General features: G+C 35.0%; 1 protein-coding gene across 1 annotated transcript; it reads left to right on the top strand.

Moving 5' to 3' along the window:
• Positions 1-19729: 19729 nt before the first annotated feature.
• LOC133882548 (uncharacterized) lies at positions 19730-22019 on the top strand. The gene is made up of 2 exons (XM_062321747.1): positions 19730-20153; positions 21500-22019. The coding sequence occupies exons 1-2, from the start codon at positions 19914-19916 to the stop codon at positions 21806-21808; spliced, it is 549 nt and encodes a 182-aa protein (XP_062177731.1). The 5' UTR covers positions 19730-19913; the 3' UTR covers positions 21809-22019.
• Positions 22020-22523: the final 504 nt, after the last annotated feature.

Here is a 22523-nt window from a genome sequence, read left to right on the forward strand (position 1 = left end):
AGCACAAAAACTTAAAAGAAAAAAGGAAGACACAACAAAAACCATGGAATGAGAAGAGATGTGCAAAGATGCCAAAATCTTGGGAGAAATCCATGAGAAAAACACACAACATGACAAGATAAATCAATAATAATGCAGTGGTGTGTGACTGGCTGAGAAAGCAAGTTGCGAAAAATACCTGAAGGATCGCAAATAGAGTTTCAAAAATATGCAAAGATATAATTGAGAGTTAAGTATTCAATAAGCACAAATTTCCCTGCAGATAGAAAATTTAAATAGATTACTCAACTCATGCAATGCATGTGTGTGTGTATGAAAGCTTTCTCAATAAGGTATGATGTTTGCTGATATGATTTAAAGCAACTGAATCTTCTAAACAAGAGAGAAATATTCAATGAAGAATCAGTCAAAAGTCAAACCTTATTTTACTATGGCCTAGCTACCCTCATCTGATACACTCCCCCTAATATGCAGCACTTTTCTTTTACATAGTCCTTTAGCGACTGTCTATTTATGCAATGATTTGGTCACTAACTATTTCTTTAGGGACAAGTGCAAGAACAGATTTATAGCACAAAAGCAGTGGATCTTTTTATTTATCCATATTTTCTGAATTTTAAATGCTTTTTATCACTTGGTGCTGCAACCTAGAGAGAATACCAGAATTTTTAGGTTCTAAGTTCAACTAGCGAGTTGGTCAATTTGACCATCTTAGAAAAAAAAAAAATCTCTCCCTTATCAGAATTTCTAGAAGCTAAAAATCAGAGAGAGAAAAAAAATGTACCTTAGGGGAGCTTTGGATAGTGCACAATTTTTCATCGCATGAGAGAAGCAACTATCTATCATTAAGATGCAACAGGTAAACTTTGCAGATATCAGACATAAACTCTCAATCATATATAAGCATATTTAATCAATGCAAAATGACCTGAGATATTAGGCAAAAACACATGGAATATCTGAAAAGCTATCAAAAGAAAAAATAAAAAATTCTGCATCTTCTTCCCATTTTCTTTTATTTTTTTATGTTAAAAGTAATAGACAGAAAAACAACAAAAACATGCTAGATGAATAGAAACACAAAAACACCTCCTAGCATGTGTGATAAAATCAAACCTGTTCATACGAGAGGTTCAAAATTTACCAAGACAGAAAAACAACAGCCTGATAATATGGGGATAGAATAAATGGTTCCTCAGACAGAATGTATGGCATGAATAAGATATGACATGATAAACAATACAATGCAAACATACCTGACATGCACTAGGATTTAGGAACCAAAATCCTAGGAGGTGAGACTTCACATTTACTAAGTGAGTCCACTCCTCCTCAAGAGGTGAATGGTCCTATCATTCTTGATCCATACCTGCTTGACCCGTGGAGGGGGTTTGCGGGTCTTGTCCATGTTGGCCATTCTCTTTAGCATACCTTGCATCAAGCTTAACAACCTCTCATAGCTATGGTTGCTATTGGGCTTTTACGGCTTTCTCTTGTAGCGCCTTGATTTGTTCTTCTTTGGTTTGTCACTCTGATTGCCAGGAACAAACTGTTGCTAATGCCGTGGAGCCTGATGTGCCATTGGAGGTAAAGTGCCTGATGTAGCTTTTGTTGGCAACTTCCTCTGAACCTTCGTCTTGTGAGCCTAGAGCTGTTGACACTTGGGTCGAATGGGACCAGTGATGCCACAGTGATGACAGGTGGGCAGACTTCCTTTGTTGGAATGCTTTTTGACAGTCTCTGCATATTTAAGATTAGCATTCTCACAAATAATATTGCCCTTAACTTTTATATGTCTCCTATGCAGAGGGACATATTTAGATGAGGAAGAATTTTCAACTTTACCTTTCCTCGAAGCATCCTACTTAATCCAAGGCCTGTGGGATTTCAACAAATAACAATTTGGTCTAATATGACCAATCTTCCCAAAATTATGACAAGTAGGAACAAACTTACTTTGTGTTCTTGATTCCTTGGACTTTGGCATCACATGATTATTTAAGCAAGAATTTTCTAAACAAGCTGTATCTACTATCACATGCTTAATAATAATAGAATCTGATTCAGAATCAAAAGCATGTGAAGTAGAAACACTCAAATCATCAATAATTAAATCAGGCTTGTTAGAAATATCTGTATGAATACAAAGCATGTTTTTCAAATTATCACTAGAGAATTTTTCCAATTTATTCTCAAGTGCATCAATAGTAATAAGCAACACGATATTCTCAAATTTCAAAGAGTCAATCAAAACACTTGATTCAGATAATTGAATAATCAAAGACTTTTTTTTTTTGCTTCACCTTTTCGAGCTCTTTATGAGAAACTTTAGAATTTTTCCTCAATTTATCAAAAACTTTAACAAGCTCAATATCAGAATTCTCTTCAGATAACTGAGAAAAATTCATGATAAAGGTGTTAACAAAAAAATATAAGTCATAAAAAGATAAGGATCATACTCCGAAATTAAATCCATTAAACGAAGTGTACACACTTTGATACCAATTGAAAAATAGAATGACTTCTAATTAACCGTGTGTGTGTGCATAATGTGTAACAAAATATTGTAAATGCGGAATTTAAATGACACAAATATTTTGTTAACAAAGTAGTTAAGAAAAAAAACACTCCAGGGCAGCCAAACGCAAGAAATCCACTATCAGAAGACAAAGCTAGTACATAGACAGTGACACTCACATACCTGATGCTGCAATTGTATCTAACACTCTGACATGTAACCCAAAGTGAATGCCTCCCAACCAAGTCTCCTACTTGAAGGGGTCTTCTATGGATTCCTTTACCTTAGGGCTCCTCCCTAAGATAGACTTTAATTGTAGTACATCAACAGCACATAACGGCAACGGCTTGAGAGCAAATGGATCAGCACAATAACTCCTAAAATATACTCTCTAAGCTCTGAAGAATTCAATACCAAATTCTGTGAAAAATACATGCCTAGAGGCCTCTATTTATAGGCTGAAGAAGACCAAAATTGACTTTGATTCGGATTTCTCTAGGCGGTATCCGGTCGCAAGCTGAGGTCCTCTAGACAGTTAGCTGTGCAACTGGCTTTCCAAAAAACATTGTTTTCTCTCCTGAATAAGGCTGCGTCTGGACGGTGTTGCCCTAGCGTCCGGACAGTTGCACTTTAGCTGCACACAATTTTCCATAATAAGGACTGGTGTCCGGACAGTATTGCCGTAACGTCCAGACGATTGCAATTCTTCTCCACGTCTTGCCTTATCAAGGATAGCGTCCGGACGGTGTAGACCTGACATCCGAACAGTTGCAACTGTCTTCCCATATCTGTGTCTGCGAAGGAAAACCTAATTTTCCTTGAACTCTAACTGGCGTTCGGACGATATACCCTCGTCATCCAGACGGATGCATTGGAGCGCTGGAATCTTCTCGAACTCTGAAGAGTGTTTGGACGTGTTTCCATGACGTCCGAATGGATGCAACCTTGAACTGTTCGAAGTTTCTAGGCACTGATCGGAGTCCAGTCGTATTGCCACGTCATCCGGACGGATGTTGCTGACTGATGGGCATCCAGATGCTTTACTGAGCCATCCGGACGAAAACAAGGGATTCGACTTATGCTAAGTTGGAATCTGCACATAATCTTCCTGGAACTCTGAAATTACCTTCTTTAAGCTTGTGACACTGAAACTTGTCATATTAAGGCCCTTTTCATATTAGAGAATTACACTTTGAATATCTGAAGACTCTGAAATATACGACATCTCTGTTAAAGCAGCAACATTACATGATAGTAATTTTGTCAATAGAATACAGCCAATCAAAAACTAACAGTAGTGATATAAAGGTGAACCTGTGAATTGTCCTAAGCCAAAAGTAAGTAACCAGACTAATATTTTCTATTGAATTGATCATGTGTTCAAAAATTTAAGCTCGCCAATAAAATCAAATCACAGTTTCAGTTTAACCAAATTCTTACAAATAACACTATTTGGGTGATCAAATAGGTGCACAATGTTTACATAAGGATATAAAAATATTTTCCTACACCCCAAACTTAAATCATACATTGTCTCAAATGTGTAGTAATAGATACAATACCGGGAGGAGAAAGAAAACTGGCAAAGGGTAGAGCTCCCCAGAAAATACATGTCCTTAAAAATCAAAGCTCAAAAGACCAAGCATCAATGTGCACAAGATGGCAAGAAACAAAAACAAAAATGAAACACAAAAAGTGATTTATTATTATTATTATTATTATTAAGAAGGATGGAGTCTGAAATGAAAACAATCAAGTACACACAAATTGGGTTTCCTCCAAAGTAATGCTAAGTTTATAGTCTTCAGCCAAACCTTGTGAGTCTCATGCCATGTACTGGACAGATTGGAGAATCACATCCTCATCTTTAGGCTCAAAGTTCATCTCAAGATAAGGCTTCACTCTGTGTCCATTCACCTTGAATGTCTAATTTATTTTCTATGCTACGAACCTCCAAAGCTCCATGAGGGAAAAAGTTGGTGACAAGATAATTTTTTTCCTTAAATTTATATGGACTTTCTCTAACCTATTGTCATTTTACAACAAACTCAGCCTATCTTGCAATCTAGAACAACAACACTATTATTCCTACTTTACCTATCTCTTCTTCATTTTGGAAGGATATCTGGAAGTTGAATCTCAATGATAGGCTAAGGCTTTTTATTTGGAAAATTGCCTAGAACATTCTTCCAACAAGGGAACATTTAAATTCGATTTTTATCTCTTCAGATATTACTGATCAATGTCCCTTGTGCAAAGTTGGGGAAGATTCAGTCCAACATTTATTCTTTAAATGCATCTTTGCCAGAGTAGTATGTCATCATTCTTTCTGGCCTCTTGGCTCAACAACATTGAATTTTCCAAACATACTGGATTGGATTAAAGTAATTAACTCCCCTAGGACAACTCTCAAAATTCCAAAGGGAGATCATCATTGTTTCCAAATCTTTGTTGCTGTGACTTGTGATCTCCTTTGGTCCTATCGAAATAAGGCCTACCATGATGGCCTATCTTTTGATGCACTACCAATGTCAAGAAATACTAACAAGGTATCTTTTGAACATATTATGGCTTGGAAACATCTTTCCAACACTCTGGTTGAAGAAAAATGGATTCCCCTTGATGCAGGACGAGAGGAGAATAAATATGTCATTTAGTTTTAAGTAAATTATTAGTTTTTGTTTGTAATTCAATAATGGGATTGCCCATAGTTAGTCATTTAAGTTTAAGTTATTTGTCAATTTAAAAGTGGGCTTGGCCCTTGGCCCAAAGTTAGTCACATTAGGGTTAGGGTTAAAGTGTCTATTTTAGCATAATATTCTCTTGTAATAAGACAGTTTATGATGAATGAAAATTATATTTGTTTCTTTGAGGTGTGACTCCTCTATTCTCTAGTGGTGAGAAGAGACGCTGATTTGTTCTTCCCTACTGTTAATTTGGTGAGACTCCAGGTTAGCAAAAGGTTTATCTTTATAATTTTCTGTTTGTTTTAATTCCTGCTGCGTCAAAGTGGTATCAGAGCATCTGCGATTGTTTTCTATCAACAATTGAGAGATCCAATTCTTGTATCTGTCATGAGTCAATGGCGCCATTGTTGGACTTCATACAGGTATAATGAGTACCCCCACCTCCCATCTAGTTACGATTACAAAACTGCCCTTCTCAGGAACATAACTAATCCCTCCACCACCACCATCCAGCACCAAGAAACAGAAAATCACACAAAGCCTCAACCTTGCGACCCACCTGGTACCGTCACAGACCATCTCCCTACAAACCACACCAGATTCCACCACCACAAAGCAGACCAAGGAAGCCGAAAATCAAACAAAGCCACAAGGCCTAAATTATTCATTGAACCAGGTACACCTTTGCACCACACGGCTCGATGTTGGTATCACCAACATGGAGCGGTATGTCTTTTCTAGGAAGCCGGCAATCACTACCGTTCATAAACCATACCAACCATCCAAGCCCTTACCGATGAACAACCAAACTTTCAGTCTGCCAATCGCTCCACCACCCCCGATCCCCAAAAATCAAACTGACTCCCAAACCCAATCAGTGACTATACATGAACCATTGACTACTCCAAAACCATAAAGCCTCCGTCTTCTTGCAGAAATCAAGGATTGGTCTGAAGCAAACCCGAAATGGGCAATACCTATGGGGTTGTTTGTCAAGGAACAATACATTACAATACTGTTCATGTACTTTTTTTTTTCATTTTTTTATACTTTTCACTACTAATCAACATCAAAACATTCCCACTTTTTTCACTTTTTTATATCATATCAATAATTTTTTATTACTATTCAAATAAAAAAATTCACTACAATACAAAACTTTTTCACTTTTTTATACAAATTCTTTTTATTTTATATCACATCATCACTTTTTACTAATTTCAAAAACTAACAACCCACTACTCTGTTCTGTTCTGTTCTGTAATGTCACTTGCCAAACAAGCCCTATATCCCAACAGCCCTTGATATCCACTCTGCCAAACACCCCACTCCACCTCGAATCATCAAGCTCAACCGTTCAAAACCCAAAGAAAATTCCATCAGAAAATCCCAAACAACCCACCCTTGTTCCACACCCACAGTTAGACACCCAAAAAGTAACTCTCTCAGCCATCATTCACAAACCCATCCAAACAAGGCAAGCCACCATCTCACTAGAGTTTTTGTCATTGCCTTATCCCAAATCACCATCGTTACTACCCAAAAACCCAAAACACACCAGGGCCACCACCACACAAGAGTAAACCAAAAAATCCATACCCACCGTCGAATGACCCAGTCCACTGCCAACCTTGTGTCGTGACACCCACAGAATCAACCCATCTTCCCTGCCTAGCGTCCCCATCATCAACCCACCATCGTTAGCACCCACACTGCAAAACCCACAACCCCCGCCTCCACCCAAAATTTTACCTTACTGCTAGTGGTCTGCATTATCCACTAGGCCTTTGGTGATTAGCCAAAACCTGTTCCCCAATCGGTCCTCTCAAGATCTACGCCGCCAACGGCCACCATCAGTCGCACCAGTCGCGCCAGTCCACAAAACCACCTTGTCGGGCTGCCTTCCGTCAGCTCATTATCTGGCCTTTACGGAGCAACTAGGCTGTGTGAGTCTAGCTAAACGAAATGGGAGACGATTTTTCATTTCTTATGCTTGGTTCAAAAAGAGGAAGAAGAAGAAAATAAAACAAAATCAAAGACTCCTTGGTTTTGATAAGATGTCGTTTGAAGGCAAAAGCCAAACACGTGTTGTTGGTGTGTTAGGGCCGTGCATATTTGTTGTAGCATGTTTCAACTGGTCAAAGAGGCAAGCAGTTGGTCAACCAAAAAAAAAAAAAAAAGAAGTGGAGGCATGTTTCTTTGTTTCAAGGTTTTGTCAGAAGCTTCAAACTCTTTTCAAGACTTTTCATCCTGTAGGTTTCAGAAAAGCAAGAGCAAACAAAAGACAAAATTTCTATTGGGCTTCTTACAACAATGGTCATTATTCTTCGGCCCATATTCAACAGAAAGTTCAAGAATCAAAGGAAAAGTCCGTATCAGAGTTAACAAATTGGACTTGGTTTATAGCATTCTCATCTAAACTCGAGGACGAGTTTTTTTTTTTTGAAGAAGGGGTGAATGATGCAGGACGAGACAAAAATAAATATGTCATTTAGTTTTAAGTAAATTATTAGTTTTTGTTTGTAATTCAATAATGGGCTTGGCTCATAGTTAGTCATTTAAGTTTAAGTTATTTGTCATTTTAAAAGTGGGCTTGGCCCTTGGCCCAAAGTCAATCACATTAGGGTTAGGATTATAGTGTCTATTTAAGCATAATATTCTCTTGTAATAAGACAATTTATGATGAATGAAAATTATGTTTGTATCTTTGAGGTGTGACTCCTCTATTCTCTAGTGGTGAGATGCTGCCAAAGCCAGTGAGACGCTCGTTTGTTCTTCCATATTGTTAATTTGGTGAGACTCCAGGTTAGCGAAAGGTTTATCTTTATAATTTCTGTTCGTTTTAATTCCTGCTGCATCACCCCCTCCACCATTTTGGTTCAAAATCAACTTTGACATAGCCATTAGAGACACCTACTCGGTGTAATTAGATGTATGTCGTAATCATTATGGGCATATCATTAAAATGAACTCTTTGATCAGTCCCTTGTGCTTGCCGAATATGGGAGAAGCCTTAGCTGCTAGATTGGCTATGTCACTATCTTCTTCTCTCAACATCAAAAGATTTATCCTAGAAGGAAATTCTCAAATTGTCATCTTAGCACTTCAACAGCCACACATTGCTCAAGACTGGCGAATATCTTCTACTGGATTCAAAATTGGTAGCATTCTCATCAATCCTCCCCCTATCCCCTGAATCCCAATAGTTAGCGGAAATGATCCTTCCTTAGTTTCTGTTAATTTCGATAATTAGTATATTGTAATTTTCATTTACTTTAAGCCTAAAGCTTTTCTTTACCTTTAGTTTGTAATTCCTTTTCAAGTATTAAAAAAAAAAAAAAAAAAAAAACAAAAAAACAAAAAACGAAAAGAAAGAACATGGGCTGAATGGTAAAAGGTGGAGTTGATGTTGTTTTCTTCTTCCATGACGTAACTAGTACAGAAGTGGAAAACCTGGTATATGGAAGGCCAACTAAAAGATAAAATAAGTTGTTCAAAAAAGATAAAATAAGGAAAAGTGGTCTTAAGCTAAATGGCGGAAACAAAAGGTGGGGCCCATTTGCTGCTAGATTTGTGAGAGGCATAAACAAGAGGAAATACAACAAACAAAGCAAAGAAATAAAATAAAATAAAAAAAAGCGGTGCGGACTGAACGAAATGAAAAATAAGGAAAACAAAGAGAAGAGTTTTGTTTTTCCCAGTTTGTTTAAGGAAGGATAAAAAATTAGCTACAAATCAATTTGTAGCCAAATGCTACAAATTAATTTAACAAAATTTATAAATGTCTTAAAATATGTGACTTTTAATCAATTTTAATGGCCCAAACTCTTTTAACTTCCCTTTTGCTTTGCTTTCCTTTTTCTTTTTTTCTTTTTTTTACTTCAAACCTAATCTCTCTCTCTCTCTCTCTCTCTCTCTCTCTCTCTCTCAAAACAATCTCTGTAACTTTCTTCTTCTCCTTTTGGGTTTCCTCAACTTCCCCCTTAGTTTTGCAAAACAAGGACCCATGCCCAGATGAATCCAAATGCAGAATACATAATCCTAATCATCTTCTAGTTATTTCAAAAGGCACCACCTGCAATGAGAATCCAATTTGGCCTTTTACCCTGAAATTTTTTGACTTTTGAGCTCTAGGTACCCCGTTTGTTCTTGGTTTCATTTTAAAGTTGGAGGGAAAAATTCTGAATCGTCGAAATACAACGTACATTGACAATGCACAAAAAACTCCATTGTTATTCATATTACAGACATATTAGCTGAAAATGCTCAAGAAAGAGATAGACAAAGTTCAATAGATTTTAACACTTTTCACAGGAAAAAGAGGTGCCATGGAATTTAACCTCTAACTGCAAACCATTTCCAACGTATTCTTCATTCAAATCCGTTTGGACATGGGTCCTTGTTTTGAAAAACTAAGGGAAGTTGAGGGAGCCAAAAGGACAAGAAGAAAGTTACGGAGATTGTTTTAGAGAGAGAGATTAGGTTAGAAGAAGAAAGTTAAAAAAGCAAAAAATAAATAAATAAAAAGTAAAAGGGAAGTTAATATAGTTTTAGCTATTAAAGTCCATTAAAAGTCACATGTATCTCTTACATGTTTTAGGATGTTTGTCGGCTTATTAAACTGGTTTGTAGCTAATTTGTATAATTTAAGAAACGCTAATTGCATGTGGACAATTAGTTTATTTTGATTTATTATGATTTTTGTTTATATCAATGCTTACTTTGTTTGATTTGTTATTATTCGAAATACAAATTAAATGCTTAATTTATCTTGTAACATGTTATTGAAATCAAAGTCTCAACCAACCCAGGTTCAACTTATTTTAAATTTGATTGGCACTTTTTTATTTTATCTTCTGATTAAGAGAGCTGATTCTCTTCCTTGTTGATTTAAAATTATGTCTCAAGAATACATAATAGAATGCTAGGTGAATCCTTGAAACTCTAGTGTTTTTCTCATTAATTTTTCTTAGCTCTATTTTAATTAATTTAGTTTGGTTAATTTAATTTTAGTTTACCTTTCACTCCATTACTCCACTTTTAGTAGAAAAACAACAATCAATGGCAAGCTCGTTTCTATCCATTAGCGTATCCTTGCACAATGGTCACTGTTGCTCAATTACTTTTTGGATAATATTGTGAAGTTGCATAGAATTCCCTAAACAATAGTAAGTGATCAAGACAAGGTGTTCACCTCGAATTTTTGGAAAGAGCGTTTCTGATTGCAAGGAACACAACTAAGGACGCATATGACCTATCATCCCTAAACAAACTGACTAACTGAAGTGGTGAACTGATGCTTAGAAAATTATTTGTAGTGTTTTGTGTGAAATAAACCTAAGGAGTGGACTCGTTGTATTTCATGGGCCTATTGGTGGTATAATACTACTTATCATTCAGCCATTAAGATGACTTTTGTTTGACGTTTTTTTATGGGCGAGTCTTGCCAGTTATCCCTACTTATACTACAGGACCTTTATCGGTTGATGAGTCGAATCGCATCTTTCAAGATCGAACTAAAGTCTTGCAACTCTTCAAGGACAACTTCAATACCGCCCAAGCCCGAATGAAAGCACATGCTGACAAGCATCGAATAGAGCGGGAGTTTGAAGTCGGGGATTGGGTATTTCTCAGATTACAATCTTACCATCAAATCTCTATCAATGTCCATCCCTCCAAGAACCTAGCTTTCACCTCGATTATAATGGACCTTATAAAGTGCTCGAACTTATGGTTCATGTTGTTTTATTATCACCTCGATTTGCCTCTGAAGTCTAAGATTCGTCATGTCTTTCATGTGTCTTGCCTTGAAAAGAAGTTAAGAGAACGAGTCTTTTGTCAACCGTAATTACCTGATCTTACCTCTACTGAAGATGCACTACCAAAAAACTAGTTTTTAGTGGCCTACATTTAGTGGCGTTTTTGGTGGTTTGACACGCCACTAACTGTTAGTGGCGTGTAATTTGTGGCGCTTTTAACACGCCACAAATCCGGTTTTGTCACTAATTGGCATTTAATGGCGTGTCCATCTTTCCATGCCACATATGTGTGTATTCAGTCTGCTGCAATTTTGGATTGAATGATGGTCAAGCGGCATAATCAAGCTATTGTCGAAATTCTTGTCCAGCAAACTCATTTACAAAAGTAAGATGCCACCTGAGAGCCATATTAGACCTTGAAGTGCCGCTTTTCTAAATTTTTTAACCATCAAACCTTGAAGGCAATGTTATTTTTAAGGGTAGGAGGATGTTAGGAACCCTAAATTTAATATTATTATGAAGATAATAAATCTTTTCCTTATTAGGTTAGGACTCATTTCCTTGCTAGGTTAGGATTAATTTTACTCTCTAAAAGCAATGTAAGTGCCATAAGGCTATTCAAGAAATAAGAACTTCAGTAAATTGCTATAAGCAATTTGTAGAGGCAGACCCTCTCGAAGTGGTCAATCTGTTTCTTTTCCTATTTTTCTTTAGATTTCCTCTGATAATTTATTTATTTATTTTGGATGAATAAGCAGTTTCATTCCAAACACGTACAAAAGATTACAAAACACACTCCAACATTCTCGAACACCACGCTGGAACCCAATACAAAAACTATACAACAAACAACCCACACCCAGTTTTCCTACATCAAAACCCACAAACGAACTAGAATCACAAAATATAAACTATACATTGAGCAGAAAACCCAACCTAACCACACCATATCAAAGCACAACCTGGACAGCCACCAAAGCAGCAACCAAAGGATCAAAAAAACTGTCATCCCCCATCAGCCAAAACACTCAAAAGGATACCCCATTTTAATTCCAGAAAGATTAACGTACATTTTCAATATTGTATCTGAATTTCCTCTTTCCCTTCCCCACGATTCTTGTACCAATCTCCCAACCAATGTCTTGCAGGATTTGTTCTTCAAATTTCACCCGACTACAAAGTTTGAGAATTTCCTCTGATTTTTATTTTTTGATGAATAATTAAATAAGGACTACGGTTCTTACCACAGTATCAGAAACCTGCATTACGGGGTCCCAATTTAGATGGTAATGGTTTGAGAATGTTTGAACTGTTAGATCATATAAATATATGATGCTCAAACTAACATGCGCAGCGGAAATAAGCCTCTAGCCATATTTGCTCAAGCGTTTCCACGATCCATGTGAAGAACAAAAAATTATTTGAGGGGTCTTCTAACCTATGCCTATGACTGAATCGCCGTACTGATGGTGTACACTGGCTATTAATTTATAGGCTAGATCAGGGACCTCAAATATGGTAAACACTGTATTATTCCTCCCATCAAGGAAACAATATTATTAATTGATTTTAAATCAATTAAACGATTTCATTACGGTAATCTAAATTAATAGAAATTACCATAATCATAATACCGTATATTATATTTATAATAAATTTAATAAACACCGTATATGTGGCACATAGGCCATATATGGAGACAATATCTTACATTCTCCCACTTGGCCTTTATGACACATGACCTTATGGTATTAGGTTCTTTAGTTTGGCCAATCATTTATGGAATCCTCCCACTCAGATAAGAAATGTTTCACATGAATCATGGCGGTAAAACTATTATAAAATTAGGTCGTCCCTTCCATGTAGCACAATGTAAAACACTCCTTACATGAGTACTTTATGGATAGTAAAGCTTTATGAATGAACTTCCTATAAGTCATTTGGGTCCAACTTTATTTATCCTCATGGATAAAATAATAAATGTGCACAAAATCTTTATTATAATAACTTTATGTCTATAGACCAAAAAGAGACAAACCAATTTAACCAAGCAAAAATGAATTAATGAGTTTCATATACTCTGCATGGCTCTGTTCTTTCTTTACCGGTAAACTTTAAGTCATAGGATCCGCAATCATTAATTCAATACTTATATGCTCAATAAACCCTTTATGTCTCTTAATGTTATCTCTCGTACTGAGATACTTGATGTCGATTTACTTCTGCTTCTACTCTTTATTCTTATAAAAGAAAACTATAGTAGAATTATCGTAGAGTATCTTTATGGTCTAACTGTAAAATCGACAATATTGAGACTTTCAACAAAATGTTTCATCCATCATGCATGTGTATCAAATTCATTGCATGTAAGAATTTTAACTTTCTTGGTAGACGTAGCAGTTATAGTCTGCTTACTACATCTCTAGGATATATCCCTTAATAAGAAAATATATACCCTAAAGTAGACTTTCTATCTACACAATCAGCAAAACTCAAATCTGAACAACTAACCACCTCCAAATGGAAAGTGTATCTTTAGGTTAAGTTGCACTTCTTGGTTCCTTACTTATACCACAAGACTTCATTTGCAGCACTTTATTGACCCAGTACTCTTACTGTCAATCCATTGGTTGAGTCTAGTGCAAGATGCTTACAAAAGACTTTTCATCTGCCCTTGTTCCAATACATTTTGGGACATTAATTTGTATTGAATTGGTCCATCTTAATTGCTACTGAAGGTGCAGAATCATTCATTTTAAATTCTTCCCAAAACCTTTTCAATGTAGACCTTCCGAGACAATGTTAATATTCTTTGTCTCTGTGAATCTCTATGTCAAAAGACATAAGAGGTTTCACCCAAATCCTTCATTTCAAAGTTTTGTGAAAGAAACTTCATGTAGCAAACTTAAATCACCACTTGCAAAAATAATATCTACACATAGGACTAGAAAGATTACTGTACTCCCACTAAACTTAAGATATATATACTAATTAACAAGGTTTTTCAATAAACAATGAAGTAATAACCTTGTAAAAATCATATCACCAATGACAGATCTATCATAGCCCATAAATAGAATTCTTTAATTTGCAAGTATTCTGACTGTTATTTATAAAACCTTTAGGTTGTTTCATGTAAACCTCTTACTTAAGATCCCCACTGAGGAAAGTTGTTCTCACATCCATTTGATGTAGCTCTAGGTCAAAATGAGCCACTAATGCTATGATTATCTTGATGAACCATTGTTAGACACTGGAGAGAATGTTTCATGATAATCAATGCCTTCCTTATGAGTAAAACCATTGGCTACGAGTCTAGCTTGACTTTTGAGCCATGGATTTATCTCTTACTTCATGGCATTGAACCACAATGTGGAGTTTTCTCCACTCATAGCATGTGAAAACAATTTTGGATCATCTTTATGTCTAATGTCAACATCAGACTCTAGGAGGAATACAACATAATCACTAAGAATTGTTGATCTCCTTATTCTATAGGATTTTCTTAATTCTACTTTCTCTGCATTTTGCAAAATCTAAGTAGATTCAAACTGAACCTATTCTTCATGAGTTGACAATTCTAAGACTGATTATAGCTCAAGGTAATCAACTTGATTTTCCATAAGTACAATCAAACATCTTTCATATGAAGGAGCCTCAGTCAACTCTCGTGTTTCCTCTAAGTGAAACCTTTAAGGATAAACACTCCCACTAGGTTCAACATCCTCTAGAAATTTTACAACCAACAATCCTAGAAGGATAATAAAACCTACAACCCCTTCGAGTTTACTGAATAACCTATAAAAGATCGGTTGGTTGTCTTTGAATCTAATTTCCATAGGCGAGGACTATAAATCCCCTCTTTAGCAAGGCAACCCCATATGTGTAAATAATTTAAACTTGGCTTCCATTTATTTCATAAAAGGTGTCTTAAGGGCAGCCTTAAATGGAATCATGTTTAACATATACACAACGGTCTTCAAAGCTTTACTCTATAAGGGTAATAGCAGATTAGTATTACTAATCATTTCCCTTTTGTGTGCACCTACCTTAATACTTTATGCCTATATCAGATCTTATGATCTTCATGTTGTTTCTCTTCTTCTTCCTAATAGGTATTGAAAGCATTGAATACCTCAGCTTTATTATTTAGAAGATAGAGATACATAAACCTTATATGGTCATCACTAAAAGAGATAAAAATATCTCTGACCATTTAGGCAATGAGTATGAAAAGGTCAACACCTTTCAATGTACATGATCTCAAGAATTTCAAAATGCTCTCTTTGGCACCTTTAGTGGTCTTGTTGGTATGCTTTCCCTTATGCAATCCACATAAGTACCAAAGTCAGTAAATTACCGACTTTTATTTTCTGTATGGAGATATATTTCAATCTCTAAAGTCATAACAAGAGCATTTTTAAATTCTCAAAGACTCTACTTTACGTCAACATCAGTATGCAGAAATAAACAAATAATTTTGTTTCAAAAGTTAGGACGTAGGCCAATTTTAAATAGACTTTAAATAAATCCCCAACTAATATTCCACCCAAAATAAGAAAAATTTCAAGTTTAAAATGAAATTGAAATTTTTTAACAAACTAAACTTGAAAATAAATTTCTAAAAGATTATGGAATATAAAACATTTTTGAGGTCAAAATTATAACTGAATTTTAAAATTAACCTATAGATCCCAACAACCTCCAATTATAAACACGTGTTATTCATTTTAAGAAGACTCTGCATTTGTGTTGACAACGTGGATTGTTAAATCATAATCAATCCACAACATATTTGAATGAGTCATTAAAAGAGATTCACGACATACTAGATATATGAGATTATCTTTAAGTCATTTTTCATACTTCATGCAATCTTTCTTTATATGCCCTTAATTTTCCTTATTGCATGAGAAAAAAGTATCTTGTTTGCCATAATACTTTATTGGCAACTTATTCTCATGCTTTAACTGATGGACATGATTGCATTTATTGGTCTTTTCCTAAATAATAATGTGAACACTTTATGGATTCTCTCATCTTCTTGAACACACACGGTTAGAAGTTCCTTTACTAACCATTTATCCTTATGTGTGTTTAAAAGATAAAATTCTACACTTAGAAGAGAGAATTCAAAAAATGAAATAGACCAATAATGACTCAAAAATCTCAACCTTTAGCGACTTAAGCTAAGCTATAATATCCTTCATTCCCATAATGGGATTAGAAACACTTTAGAAACAGTAAAAGATTTATCTTTAAAGCTTTTTCTATTAAGGTGCTGACCAAGTTTTGTTTGAACTTACTAAATGTTCATAAACAACCTTTATAAAACTTTGGCCCTAAAACATTCAGGAATAAATCCCTGATGACTTTAGTAACATGAGATTTCATGAACATCTAACTTAGGTGGTTAAATCGCTCCCACCGTTCATGCTTAATAATCTCACGTGGCGTACTTAATTCCGCAGGAGTAGGTGGTTTGTCCACACGGAGCACCAAATTTTTAACAACCTAAGTGAAAAAAACATATTAATATTTTTTTAGTCAGAAAAATATTACCTTAAAGTATTGGAACATAAAACTACCACAGGGTAGAGTAATAGGAATAGCTGCAATCACCAAGAAAATTAAAATAAGAATACTTTAATGCTATGAAGTAACTTCATTTTAATTAGCCAATGCAAATTTAAACAGTAAATTTCAACCTACCTATGGGCAAAGGTTGCATCACGCATGAAATTTACTCTTTATTAATAAGTCTAATAAATTTAAATATTAATAAAGAAAATTCTCTGTACCTGTGGGCAACCGAGAGAAATTTTATTTTTAATACTAAATTTTGTATCTTATTCTAATTAAGTCATAAAAATAAAAACCTCCATGTGGGGATAAGTAATTAAATTTATGAATTAATTACAAGACAGATGTTAATTTTTCTATATGAAGTTCATGTGTATGATCTTTATGTTATTATTATAAAATTGAGATGTTGTGGCTCTCCCAAAATCATAATAATCACGCTGCAATTCATGAACATCTAATTAAAAATTCTTTATGATGTTCATACGTGTAATCCTGATGTAATTATCATTAAAAAATGGGATGCTGTGGCTTTCCCAAAATTATTTTGATAATTACGTATGTGTAATCCTGATGCAATTATCATTACAAAATTAGGATGCTATGGCTCTCCAAAAATTATTATGATAATTGCGACTTCATTAATATCTAACAACTTTATAGATGCCCACAAATGACTCCAAGAATATAACAAACCAATACCTAAATGGGGTAAATAGCATTTTCCAAGGCGCAACCAGGTGGGTTCCCAGGAAAGTGGGGGCGGTCACTTGGACACACTTAAATCCCAAGACTTTCCTAGCCAGAACTTTCCTAAACATTGCATTCTTGGATATGACTGTAAACACACCAGTATATATGGTATTGTTAATTATTCTTAGATCTAGACATCAAGCAATTTATATTTAAACAATATAAATTCAACAATTAAAAATATATTCCACAATCCATGTATCAAAGAAACAATAATTTTAATACAGATCAATGCAAATGATAAGAGAAATAAAATTACAATATGAGGACATAACAAAATACATGGCCCAATGGTTTAGTAAGTGGCCTTAGACTCTTTACACTTGGTCAACCCAAGTTCTAAACCCCACATGAGCCTACAATTTTTAATTCTTGATGGGCTATTGAAATGGGTTGTTGTATTGGGTTGGTCCAATTAAGTCAACCCACTTAATTGGGTCGGGTCCGAAAAGTAAAAAACTAGATCGAGTTGGGTTTATGGGTTTCTGTATAGTGCTGGCCCAAATCAGGGCAATCCAATTTTTTTTAAAAAATTTGGATAGGGCCTTTTGGGTTTCTAGATTGGGCTGACCCGAATGAGTTGGCCCACTTAGCAACTCGACCCGCACTTTAAAATTAATACCCAACCCAGAAACCTTAATGGGTCGAAACCCTACCCGGTCACCAAGCAACCTGACCCGTAATGTTCCAGATGGGTTGAAAACCCTAAAAAATGGAACCCTAGCCGCCACCCTTTTATGAAAATACCCATATTAAGATTACGGCAACTCAAAAATAGGCAGTATATCACAATACACAGAATAGTGATAATAAAAAAAAAATAGCCATATCAAATTTATGGGTTTTCAAACGTATGTGAACAACAAATTTAATTGAATCCACAAAACATCTACTGGATTGAACAAAAATATGTTCACAAAACTATGATTTAACAACCGAACGTGAACAATAAAAAACAGACTATGTTCACAGAAATTATGGATTCAACAAAAACTTATTGCTAAGCAAAATAGCATAGAAGTGGCTCTGATACCACATGTTAGATCATATAAATAAATGATGCTCAAACTAACATGCGTAGTGGAAATAAAAAAAGATAGGATTCAGGCTTACCTCTAACCATATTTGCTTAAGCGTTTCCACGATCCATCTGAAGAACAAAAATTATTTGAGGGATCTTCTAACCTATGCCTATGACTGAATTGCCGTATTGATGGTGTACACAGGCTATTAATTTATAGGTTAGGTCAGGGACCCTTAAATATGGTAAACACCGTATTATTCCTCCCATCAAAGGAAACAATATTATTAATTGATTTTAAATCAATTAAACGATTTCATTACGGTAATCTAAATTAATAGAAATTACCATAACCATAATACCGTATATTATATTTATAATAAATATAATAAACACCGTATATGTGGCATATATGTCATATATGGAGACAATATCTTACATGAACCACATGGTCCAAGGGGAGACTCGATCTCTTAAGCGAGAGCGGGAGAATGAGTCTAGATGATGAAAATCTGATTGATGGTGAAGAGTAATGGATTTGGTAAAGATTGCAATTTTATAGGTAAAAATAATATTCACATATTAGGTCGGATTAGTAAAAGATTTTTTATTTTTTATTTTATTTTATTTTATTATTATTATTATTTTTTCTGAGTGAGAGAGAAAAGATGGGAATCAGCTTGTGGGGATTTTTCTGTCAAAATTCCTTCTTTCTTTCAAGCACTTCCAAAGCTTCTCTGAATGCCTATTTTTATGTGTTTTTCATGCACCACCAACGACGTGGTTTGTGCAAAATGAATCTTGACCTTTCTTGTATTAATCGGAGATGTTTATTTATTATTATTATTTTTTTTTTTATAAAATGTTAAAATCTTATTAATGATTATTTCAAAATTAACCCAAAAAAAATGAAAAGAAGCATTATAGTATGCTAGAAATATTCATTAAGATTTCCTCCAATCACGGGGCGCCAACAGTGAAGTATATATATTGATTTTGTGATGTGCTTGCACAGCTAGTAGACCCACCGCATGTCTAGGCTAGATTGACAAAAGTTGTATATGGATGGCTTCCAATTGTGGCTCTTTTTTTCTTTTTCTTTTTTTCTCTTTTCTATTATATGAAGAAGCAAAAATTAAAATAGGAATAAAGGCTAGAGGCAGAAGTGGAATATTCGAAGGCGAAAAGAGGCAGATGAAATGAATTATCTATATTTGCATCTACTCTTAATTATTGGCCGGAGGAGTTTTTTATTTGGAAAAAACCACAAGTGTAAATTAATGTAATTGAAGAGAGAGAGAGAGAGAGAGAGAAAGAGAGGTGGAGATTGAGAATCAGACAGCTGTTAAGAATCAAAGGTTTGATTGCTAAATATATACATAGAATCCAACTAATGGCAACCGCTGGCCTCCTCAAATCTATCCAGGCCATGGAAAAAGTCTGGCTTTCCTTAAATTTATAAGACATCCTAAACACCCCACGTCTCTTCACAATCAATTTCTCTTCTTCAACCTTTCTCTCTCTCACGATCGAGGGAAAGCAGAAAGTAGAAGATCGGCGCGCGTCTTTAACTAATTAACCTGTCATTAAGGATGGGTAATTGTGCCGGTTCGCCAAAAACCAAGGCAGACCACGATGCGGTTCCAGCACCTGAGCCGGCTAAGGAGGAGTCGTTGGCCATGACGACCAACGAGGAGGCCAAGCTTCAGCCACTAGAGAAGAAGGAAGTTAACGTTGGACATCAAGATGAAAAACAGATTATTGATGCTGCTCACAATGTTAACTCCCTCCATGAGAATAACACCCCGTCCCTTGGCTCCTTCCTCGTTGAGGTATATATTCTTTATTTATTTCATATAATCTGAGTAGGTGTGAGGAAGAGAGATGACCAAGAGGAGGAGAGGGAGAATATATATAAGGCTTTCAAAGTGCAATTGTCTATCGATATATATTGCTTGCAATTTGGACATTCGCCATTGTGAGGCTCACTTATCTAACAAGTCTTTGGGCGGCCCGAGACCTGCCCAGGTAGATCGATAAGCCTCTTTCACAATTTCCTGCTTAGCGGTGTACAGTGAGAGATTAGTGGTGGAAATTGATTTATTTTCAAGAAAATCAATATTTTACGCCGCAAAATATCCTTTGCACCAAAACAAACATGACCAAGCTAGTCTACTCGTTTATGTATTTATCAAAAATGTTGTAGTTTAGCATAGCACTTTCAACCGATAATGAATGAATAAGAATTTAGGGTATTCTCTATTGTTGGAAAAGAAAAAAAAGTAAAAAAAAAAAAAATTTCCTTAGAGTAAGAAAATTTTATTAAAAAAGTATAAGGCGCCTCTAAGTATACATGAAGTATACACATAAACAACCCAACTAGCCCATAAAAATGACCCAAGAAGACCCCAAAGACCTACACATCCATAATACCCAAAACCCACATGAAATCCAATACCCAAAAAACTGAAGAAGCCCCCAACAAATACTTAAACTTGCACTGAAAGCATCCCAACCCAACAAGCCCGACCCCCCGAAACCCACACGAAAACCCAAACAACCTACCCAAAAAACCAAAAAACCCAAAACCAGAGTCAACCGAAGCCAAATTACAAAGCAAACTCAAAACAAAGAAAAACACGAGCTACAGAGAGAGAGAAAGAGAGAGAGAGAGAGAGAGAGAGAGAGAAAAAAAAAACAAAAAACAAAAAAAGGAAGAAATTTTAATCTTCCTTTTTGAGTTTGGTTTTGGATAAAAAAAGTACAAACTACCCTCTTTCTAATTTTACTAACTAAATTGAAATCAGAGTTATTATTGCCAATTAACTTTCAAGGTCACCCATTTTTCATTATAAATCTTTTGCTTTTTCCTCCTCCATCCTTCAATTTTTGTTTTTGGGATAGCAAAACAGATATAGAACCAACCACCAAGCCAATTAAGCGCTCATTAGTTAAGTTATTATTTATTTTAGAAGTTTAAGATGAATTTAATCATTTAATTAATATTTGAATATTCTTCTCACGTGTGGGCTAAAAATATTTCTTAATAATTAAGTGAATCCTAAGGAGTAGAATATTTAATGGAAGCAAAAAGTGAATCAAATTTAAGCTAATGAAAAATAGTTATTTTAATTATGTAATCAATATTCTAAAATTTCTGTAACTTATTAAATTACAGAATGAAGAAAAGAAAGAAGCAAAAGAGAATGAAAAGACAAGCGAAGTTCCATCAGAGACTAAAGAAGGAGAAAAGGCAAAGACTGAGGAAGCAAAGGGAGAAGAAAAGCCAAAGACTGTGGAGGCAAAGGTTGAAGAAAAGCCAAAGACTGTAGAGACAAAGGTTGAAGAAAAGCCAAAGACTATAGAGACAAAGGTTGAAGAAACGCCAAAGACTCTGCAGGCAAAGGTTGAACCTAAAGCAACCAATATCAAAGCATTTGAGGCTGCAGCAGATGCAAAAGCCGAGAAATCTGAGGAGAGAAAGTAACTAATTAAGTGAAAACCTGCAGAGTGCACACGTCCATGTAATTTACGAGGCCAAATACAGTACTGGTTAAAGAAAATGCAACTTTTATTTCCATTTTGTTCCAAAGAGAAAGCATTTGGGTTGGCTATAGGAAATTGAGTCATGAGTTTGTGGTGCTTCATTATTTCTTGAAGATTATTATTTTCCAAATATTGTTTCTGTTGCTTCTCAATTGATTTATTTCTAGTTTATGTATTGCTTCACCTGCAGTCTAACCAAAAATAGAACCTAGCAAGTGACACCAGTGTACATCAAAACACTTGCATGATGTGGAATAATATTGACAAACTCAAGCTCTAATTGAAGGGTTATAAATAAAATTGAATTGTTCCTGAATCATTCGAGTTTAATTATTTATAAACACCGATTTGAATTTAATTAGTTCATTTTATAAATCATGAAATTAATGAGCTTAAATAATAATTTTGGCTCGATTATTAAATGAGTCTAGCATGTAAGCTCATGCCTAATGGTCATATTTTTAAAATTTTGTATTATATTTTATTATTCTTTACTATGTTTAAAATTGCGAATACTGAAAAAATTTGTTTTTTAAAATTATGTTTGGATGGTTTAGAGAACTTGAGACAAAATTGAAAAAAGTTTGATAAAACTTGAATAGAATTTAGATTTAGAAAACCTACACAAACATGTTTTTAAAAAATAATTAAAAATA

The sequence above is a fragment of the Alnus glutinosa genome, chromosome 11 (assembly GCF_958979055.1).
Source record: "Alnus glutinosa chromosome 11, dhAlnGlut1.1, whole genome shotgun sequence".
Taxonomy (NCBI): Eukaryota; Viridiplantae; Streptophyta; class Magnoliopsida; order Fagales; family Betulaceae; genus Alnus; species Alnus glutinosa.

What these genes read in the sequence shown, in the direction of transcription:
- LOC133882548 (XM_062321747.1), top strand. Translation starts at nt 19,914, where the DNA reads ATGGGTAATTGTGCCGGTTCGCCAAAAACCAAGGCAGACCACGATGCG. An exon ending in TTGGCTCCTTCCTCGTTGAG is followed by an intron (nt 20,154 to 21,499) that starts GTATATATTCTT and finishes ATTAAATTACAG; the next exon opens with AATGAAGAAAAGAAAGAAGC.